General features: G+C 41.3%; 1 protein-coding gene across 4 annotated transcripts in view; it reads right to left on the bottom strand.

The window, feature by feature from the left end:
* LOC122792993 (probable JmjC domain-containing histone demethylation protein 2C) overlaps positions 1 to 9,233 on the bottom strand; it is a 1,041,568-nt gene that overhangs the window by 7,078 nt on the left and 1,025,257 nt on the right. For all 4 annotated transcript variants that reach the window (XM_044060615.1, XM_044060616.1, XM_044060618.1 and 1 more), the window contains one exon: positions 874 to 1,005. In XM_044060615.1, the coding sequence (XP_043916550.1) occupies positions 874 to 1,005 (132 nt within the window). The remainder of the gene's footprint in view (positions 1 to 873; positions 1,006 to 9,233) is intronic.

Genomic DNA, 9,233 nt, shown 5'->3' with positions numbered 1-9,233 from the left:
GCGTTTCTCCATCATTTTATCATACTGTTTTCTAATCGTGCTTTGGAATACTATCCCACATTCCTACTGGAGTTATATGTGCTATTTGGAATTCAAATTTTATGCTGATTAGATGTCAAGGTTTTAGCTGGATGTTCCTATTTTTCAAGGGCCATTGTTCCTGTTTTCAGTGTCTGCAGGTTGAAAGGTATGTTCCCTACATACTCTCTAACTTTTCTTCATAAGAAGCGAGGAGTAACACAGCTCTGACAATTGCTGTACATAAAGAAAATCCTTGACTATGCACTTTTTGTTTATTAATTTTATAGTAATCTATGTTATGGTGTGCTTGTCTTATGCCTATGCAACATACACAAACTCTCCTGATTGTATCAGTCTGCATTATGTTTGGGGGTTTTATTAGCACGTCTTTTAAACTAAATATTAAGTTTTACACTTCAACTTTCCTTCTGTACATAAGGTATTTTGAAAAGTCTATTTTTTGCATTGCCACTGCTACTGCAAAGTATTTAATTACTTACTGTTATGTTTTTGGTGTGTTTCTTGTTTTAACCACCTTGGCTTCAGTAATGACCTGAAAAGGGTCCTCAGACCAGTTCACTTATCCAGTTAACAAATATTAAATAAATAAATAAATGCATCACATTATTCCAGTAATATAAGTTGACAAAGGTTTTAGCATATGGAGCAGAAGTTATTATTATGCCATCATGTTTCCAAGGTGGCCTCAGTAGTGACAGATATTTGTGGCACAGTGTATGTGTCAACCCCTTTTCAGGCAGCAAATGTCAGAAGGAGTGTGTGGACATGCCACTTACTCTGCATGATGTTGTGGACTCTGTGTCAGAAATGTACATTGTAAATGACCCTCACCTGATGTAGTCCATGCTTCCCACAGCCAGATTCTCCATCACTGACTTTGTACATCTGTCCAAGGAAGCTTGATGCATGCTCTGGAGAGAGGAATCCTTGGGAGACACTGATGCAGCTGGCAAAACATTGAACCTTGATGGAAAATATACACAAAACAGAACTATAAAACACGGCAAAATGCCTCAAAAATTGCTGCTACTTCTGGCTTTGCTATCAACAACAAACAGATTATAAAGCATCTTTTTTTAATTCAAGCACTGAACCATAGTAACAATGCTCAGGAGTAATCATACATCATGAATGTTGTCTTTAGGCACTTACAAAGTTGTCCAGTTGACATTTTAGAGTTACTCTGACATCTTTTTTTTAAACAATCATCTGATCATCACAGAACAGTAGATTACAGACAAAAATAATAAACTATCCCTTTTGTGCAAAAGCCTGGAAAGCTCCATTTGCCATCAGCAGGCCTCCTCCCTCACATCAGATCCTGCAGGCAAAACTTATTATACAATCGGACTTGAACAGCATTGCATTTTTAACTTAAAAGTATATCCGTCTATATCAGAGATTTAAAAAAATATACCAAAACTAAACTCCAAGGATGAAATACAATTTACAGGCACATAAGCATTTGGCCATGTTCTTACATTTATAAAATGAACGCGCTCAGTCATGACTGGCAACCTTTCTCTTGACTATATCAGACCAGGATATGCAGTTGTGAATGATTTAAAGATGCATTTTGCTTCCAGAAAAGGTTGGTGTAGATAACTGGTGACATCTGCAGTGACAATGTGCTGCTACTGCTGCTTTCCCCTCAAGCTCATGATATGCCCTTTAAATTGACAGGCACAGCATGACACCGTCACTGGCATGGCAGTTACCAGTCACTGGGGGAGGAGAGAAGACAAAGGCAGCCCAGTGTAGCATCATATGCTTTTGCTGCTGGGATTTTTTTTTTTGTATACTCTAATGTTTTTCCGTTAAGGGTGGTGCATGCAATGGCATGATGTGTATATGACATGCAGATATAACTATCGCATACACGTATGAGTCTCTACCCCTCTCTAGCCTCTGACACGGAGCAGTACAGTGTTAGGACCCCCACACATGCCTACCAAATACAGGTGAGCTGGTCAACGAGTATCGAAGGTAGATGAGCTGGTCAGTGAGTATCGAAGATAGATGAGCTGGTCAATTAAGCACCGAAGATAGGTGAGCTGATCATTGAGCACTCAAGCACACAGTCTCAATTTCTGTCTGCCTAGGTTCATATCTCATTAGTCAGTTCTAAGAAATCAGTATCCATGAGTCAACATGAGGGCATCGTGCAAATCGGCTGTCAAGAATTTTTTTTTTTAACCAACCTGGTTTAAATTTTGTCACACCAAACTTTTTCTCCAGCTCGTTCTCAGTTATATTCATTACAAGGAGCAGCAAAAGAAGGCCTTAATGAATGAAACATCAGGTACTGCTTTAAAGAAAGAACACGTATCCTTACTGCTTTAAAGAAAGAACATAGATAAAAATGCATCATCCACTATCATTAAATCCCTTCTGTCATTCTAACCTTCTCTGGAACTTTGGGGATTTGCAAGGTTACAAATTTCTTCAAAATGTACAAAATTAAGACATACTTACCACCACTTGGGCACAAACAGCAGATATCCAAGCAATTCAGTTGCAGGCCCATATCCTCTGCTACACACATCTGGCACATCAGTAAGCTCACGACTCACTGTCTTACAATAAAAAATAAGGCCGTAACCCTTCAGCATACTCATTTCTCAGTACTGTGTCACTGGAAGAGGCCCCTTGTTGAAAGAGTCTAGCTTTTGACCACATTTTCTTTAAACTTTCTTTAAAAATGTTCATTGTGCTGCTGATTTTTAATACTTTGTGTTCTGAAGTCTATCAGCTATACTTTGTCATAACTATAGCTGCATGACTGCATCTAGCAATGTGAATGAGGACATCTGCTGTTGAGATTAGGCCATAACAACACCAAATATTAATTCTGTCAGTCTTTCAGTCTAACAATAATTTATTCAGAGAAAGAATGCAATAGGAATATTTATGAAAGAAAAATGACTCTTATTCTTTCTTATTAATGATACTTTTATTTCATAACCACCCCAGTGCCATCAAATGCCCTTGACCACCCTGTTGACCCATTCTTTTCTCCCAGGCACAAGATTCCACCAGCCTATTAACTCCCCTGGGAGGTGAGAGAGCTAACAAAGAGAGGAGCCATCTAGTGCCATGGGACTTGGGGCTTTCCTTTTTTGTTATGATTGCAACCCTCGTTATGACTGTGACTTCCACTTGTGCTAGCTAATGGGATGATCATGCATGTTTCTACACATCCTGATCCTGACATGCATTGAGAACTGCTAGGTGCCAAGTGTGGCCATGCAGCCCAGTGAAGGGAACGAACTGAGGCAAGCCCACGTGACGTAGGGAACCAACAATTACCACTCCTTTCCACCTCACCCAGGCAATGTTTCTAAAGTTCTTGGAACACAAGTCATAACTGCCTCACATGGTGCAAAACTTGGGACTTTCTGTCTCTTTGTCAATAGCACAGACCTACTTTTTCATTTGAGGACAGTTCCACCTACTTCTGAGTTATTTTCTAAGAGTAAAGAAATCACTCCACAAAAAAGAGTTTCTCTTTTCTGCCCATCTGACACTGTTTTAGACATTCAGTTCGTTTCCTGAGTGATTTGTTTACAGTCCATGGCTCTGAAAGCCTCCAAAACAGACAGTCTTTCCACCAACATAATTGATAGTCTGTTTTCATCTACTGCTGTGTGATGAACACACCAAAATAATAATATATTTTGATTTCCTTACTGTCATTTCAGTTATTCTAATCCACAGGCTTAATGACATAAGCAAAATCTGCAAATATTTTATAGTTCCTCAACAATAAATGAATCAAAGCCAATTGTGTCAGGACTGACAGGCAGAACTGCCTGTCTGTTGAGTAATTTATATATTACTCAGTGGTTTAGCAACATTGGATTAGTTACAAATAATTAGGGAGTGCCACATTTGGCATAAATGCCTGGGACTTTGCCCTCCAAGTAAAACTCATTTGCTAGCCAGCCTATTTGTTCTATTAGTTCTGACTGAACAGGACTCAGTTTCTCTTTGATAAACTGCATTTTATGGAGGATGCTGCTTTCTGTCATCATTTTGCAGAGGAACAGCTGCCTGTGAAACTTTATGCGTGTGCTTTCTAGAATCACAATTTGATTCCCTGACCAACAGTCTGTGATACAACCCCAAGTCACTTCATATCAATCTATAAATTGCTCAGAAGTGTAGCTGGGCATGGCAAAGTAAGCGGTTGCCACACGCACAAGGGGTTTTAGGAGGCATGATCGACAGATGCCATGTGCACAAGGGGTTTTAGCAGGCATGATTGACAGATGTCATGCACAAAGAAGTTTTTAAGATGCATTATTGGCAGATGCCATGCACACAAGGGGTTTTAAGAGGTATGACCGACAGATGCCATGTGCACAAAGGGTTTTAAGAGGCATGATCAACAGATGTCATGCACAAAGGAGTTTTTAAGATGCATTATTGGCAGATGCCATGCACACAAGGGGTTTTAAGAGGTATGATCGACAGATGCCATGGGAACAAGGGGTTTTAGGGGGCATGATCGACAGATGCCATGGGCACAAGGGGTTTTAGGAGGCATGATCGACAGATGCCATGGGCACAAGGGGTTTTAGGAGGCATGATCGACAGATGTCATGCACAAAGGAGTTTTTAAGATGCATTATTGGCAGATGCCATGCACACAAGGGGTTTTAAGAGGTATGACCAACAGATACCATGTGCACAAGGGGTTTTAGGAGGCTTGATCGACAGATGCCATGTGCACATGCACACAAGGGTTTTTAAGAGGTATGATCGACAGATGCCATGCGCACAAGGGGTTTTAGGAGGCATGATCGACGGATGCCATGTGCACAAGGGGTTTTAGGAGGCATGATTGACAGATGCGATATGCACAAGGGGTTTTAGGAGGCATGATCGACATGTGTCATGTGCACAAGAGGTTTTAGGAGGCATGATCGACAGATGTCATACACAAAGGAGTTTTAAAGATGCATTCTTGGTAGATGCCATGCACAAAAGGGGTTTTAAGAGGTATGATCGACAGATGCCATGTACACAAGGGGTTTTAGGAGGCATGATCGACAGATGCCATGTGCACATGCACACAAGGGGTTTTAAGAGGTATGATCGACAGATGCCATGCACACAACAGGTTTTAGGAGGCATGATCGACGGATGCCATGTGCACAAGGGGTTTTAGGAGGCATGATCGACAGATGCCATGTGCACAACAGGTTTTAGGAGGCATGATCGACAGATGCCATGTGCACATGCACACAAGGGGTTTTAAGAGGTATGATCGACAGATGCCATGCACACAACAGGTTTTAGGAGGCATGATCGACGGATGCCATGTGCACAAGGGGTTTTAGGAGGCATGATCGACAGATGCCATGTGCACAAGGGGTTTTGGGAGGCATGATCAACAGATGCCATGTGCACAAGGGGTTTTGGGAGGCATGATCAACAGATGCCAAGTGCACAAGATGTTTTAGGAGGCATGATCAACAGATGCCATGTGCACAAGGGGTTTTGGGAGGCATGATCGACAGATGCCATGTGCACAAGGGGTTTTGGGAGGCATGATCGACAGATGCCATGTGCACAAGGGGTTTTGGGAGGCATGATCAACAGATGCCAAGTGCACAAGATGTTTTAGGAGGCATGATCAACAGATGCCATGTGCACAAGGGGTTTTGGGAGGCATGATCGACAGATGCCATGTGCACAAGGGGTTTTGGGAGGCATGATCGACAGATGCCATGTGCACAAGGGGTTTTGGGAGGCATGATCGACAGATGCCATGTGCACAAGGGGTTTTGGGAGGCATGATCGACAGATGCCATGTGCACAAGGGGTTTTGGGAGGCATGATCAACAGATGCCAAGTGCACAAGATGTTTTAGGAGGCATGATCGGCAGATATCATACACAAAGGAGGTTTTAAGATGCATTATTGGCAGATGCCATGCACACAAGGGGTTTTAAGAGGTATGATCGACAGATGCCATGTGCACAAGGGGTTTTAGGAGGCATGATTGACAGATGCCATGAACACAAGGGGTTTTAGGAGGCATTATCTGCAGATGCCACATGCACAAGGGGTTTTAGGAGGTATGATAGACAAACACAAAGTGCACAAGGGGATTTTGCAGGCATGATCGGCAGATGCCTCACACATGAGGTTTTAGGAGGCATGATTAACAAATGCCATGCACACAAGGGGTTTTAGGAGGCATGATTAACAGATGCCATGCACACAAGAGGTTTTAGGAGGCATGATTGGCAGACTTCTCACTCACAAGGGGTTTTTAAGAGGCATGATTGGAGTTACTGAGGTAATACAGTACTGACATTCAGAAAAGAATGCACATACTTCATGCACGGTCTATGGTGAATTACTAAAGTAATTTGTGTGTGGTACTTTAATTGTAGTAAGCTAATTGTTAGAGATGTAGTTTACTGTTTGCTACAGTTTTACAACAGAAATTATTTTTGGGGTCCTCAACTTTGAATGGAGAGGAACATTCCTTTTTTTTTTTTTTTTTAACTTTAACTTAGAGTTGAGTGGCGGGAGCAAGACGGGGGAACTGCACAGGGCATACGGTTTTGAAATAGTTGTCAGGCAGGTTGGTGAGACAGCACATTTTGACAAGATCTTGTAAGAAAGAAATTTAATTACCACACAAAACTTTATAGTGATACTCCTATAGAGTTTCTAAGTGCTGACAACAGCTAGAATTGTGCTGACTTTCAGCAAAATGAAGAACATTCCCCATGCCTGCCCCCTCCTAAAGAAGAGAGGCTCATATACTTATCGCTCAACACCCCCACATCCCATCTAATCACTTAACACTCCAGCATCCCAGTGCTGAGAGCTTCAACAGCGCACGTGAATAACAGATATACTAATTAAAAAAATATGAAAATTAAAGTTAAGGTGGAAGAGGGGAGGGTAGCAGCACAAAAAGGTATTCTTGTTTAGAGTGAGCTCTGTGTATCTCTCTAACGTGATTTTTGTGCACCCATGTTCATAGCTTCATAGGTGTCTACCAAGCTAATGGCCCTAGAGCCTTTACAAGCCTAGCCCAGAGAATTGCCCTGGTTTCATGCTGCCCGACATTAGTTCCCAGTGCCTCTATCGAGCAGAGCCACTGGAGTGATCCCCGGGGTGAACTTTCTATTTCCCATCCACTCATCAAGATTTCTCTTGAAGAGGGCCAGTGAGGTGCTCTACTTGACTTGTATGGGAAGTCTATTCCAGAGCATGGGCAGTCTCTGGGTTATGAACCTGTCCCTCCAGCATGTTCTGTTGATTGTGGTAATGAGGCTGAGGTCTCTGGAAAGTGTGGTACAGAGAGATTGGGATTTCTTTAGATGTAGCATTTCTAACAGAGCTGGGTCAGACATGGCTTTGTAAGTCAAGCAGAGATTGCCTCTTAGCAGAAGATATGAGACAGAGAAAAGCTGAAGTTTTTTGAGTCTGTCAATGTGTTTAAGGACTAGGATCCTCTTTGTAAGGTACTTTTGTGGCTTCTCCAGCTGTTGCAGGTGTCTAGTGAGGTACATGCCAAACTGAGGCATTATACTCGATGACTGGTCTAATGAGAGAAGAGTAGAGAGAGATGATAACCTCTTTCTTCCTGGATACAAAACCCTTGGTAATGAGATGTGCCACATAGAATGACTTTCTGACCACAGTGGCAATGTGGTGGTCGAAGGAGAAGTTGCTGTCACAGCCTGAGTCCCCAGATCTGCTAATAGATGTTCGGTGGACTACCATCAATGTGGTAATTTGTGGCAACTAAGTTTTTCCCAAAGGGGATGACGATGCATTTTTTGGCATTGAGCTTGAGACCATGGTTATGACACCAGTAATTTGTCTCAGTGAGGCCTTTCTGTAGAATGTCTGCATCACTTGGGGAGTTAATAATGGCTCCCAGCTTGCAATTATCTGCAAACTTGGTCAGCCGGAGTCGCTCTGTGTTGGCTGGACTTCTGAGAAGTAGATGCCAAACAGGAGAAAACCCAGGACCGATCCCTGTGGGACTCCACTCATGAATGGTCGACGTGGAGTCTCCTACTTTCACACTGTGAGATCTGTGAGCCAATATGCAACCCATCTATTGATATAAGGGGTTGATGCCAAGTTTGGGGAGTCTATCTATAATTCCTGAGTGGGGAATGGTATCAAGGGCCTTAGCCAGATCGAGGAAGGCTGTATGAACTACCTTGCGTTCATCTATAGCTCTGGTGACTGACTCAAAGAAGTCCACCAGGTTGAGCTGGCATGATCTACCCTTCATAAAACCAAACTGCATTGGAGCCATAGTTTGGAGATTCCCTATAGCCTTATTAATTATGTCCATAGCCTTACATATTAGACTTGTCAGGCTAATGGGACAAGAGTTCCCAGGGTCTGTAGTCTCTTCCCCTTTATGGAGAGGGATGACTGTAGCAGTGTGCCACTTGGAAAGGACAAACCCTGAGTTGAGGCTGTGACTGAACAGGGTACACAGGTGTGGTGCCAGTTCACTTTGTTGTTCATGTAGAACACATCCAGGGATAATGTCGGGTCCCATGGAAACTGTATTCTTGACCTTGGACAATGCAGCTTTAACCTGTGCCGCAATAATACTAGGTGTATGGCATTCCTCCGGTATTATGATTGGTCCTTTGGGGGGTAGAGAGGGGTAATGTTGGCACAGAATCTGTCGGCCAGTATGTTGGCAATATCTGTTGGCTTAGTATAGCTGGTACCATTGTGCAATAACTCAGAGCAAATCTGGGTATTGCCATGGAGATTCTTGCATAGCCATAGAAGGCCTTGTGGTTGTCTTTAGTATCTGCTGCAATTCTGCCTTTGTAGCTGGCTTTACAGGATTTGATGAGGGATCTCAACTTTTTGCTGAGGATGATAAGGGAGTGTGTGTATATATATATATATATATAAATATATATATATATATATATATATATATATATATATATACGTATATATATATATATATATATATATATATATATATATATATATATATATATATATATATATATATATATATATATATATATATATATATATATATATATATATATATATATATATATATATATATATATATATATATATATATATATATATATATATATATATATATATATATATATATATATATATATATATATATATATATATATATATATATATATATATAT

This window comes from Protopterus annectens, chromosome 2.part0 (genome assembly GCF_019279795.1).
Source record: "Protopterus annectens isolate FY-2018-M chromosome 2.part0, PAN1.0, whole genome shotgun sequence".
NCBI lineage: Eukaryota > Metazoa > Chordata > Ceratodontiformes > Protopteridae > Protopterus > Protopterus annectens.
This window is presented reverse-complemented; position numbering and strand designations above follow the sequence as displayed.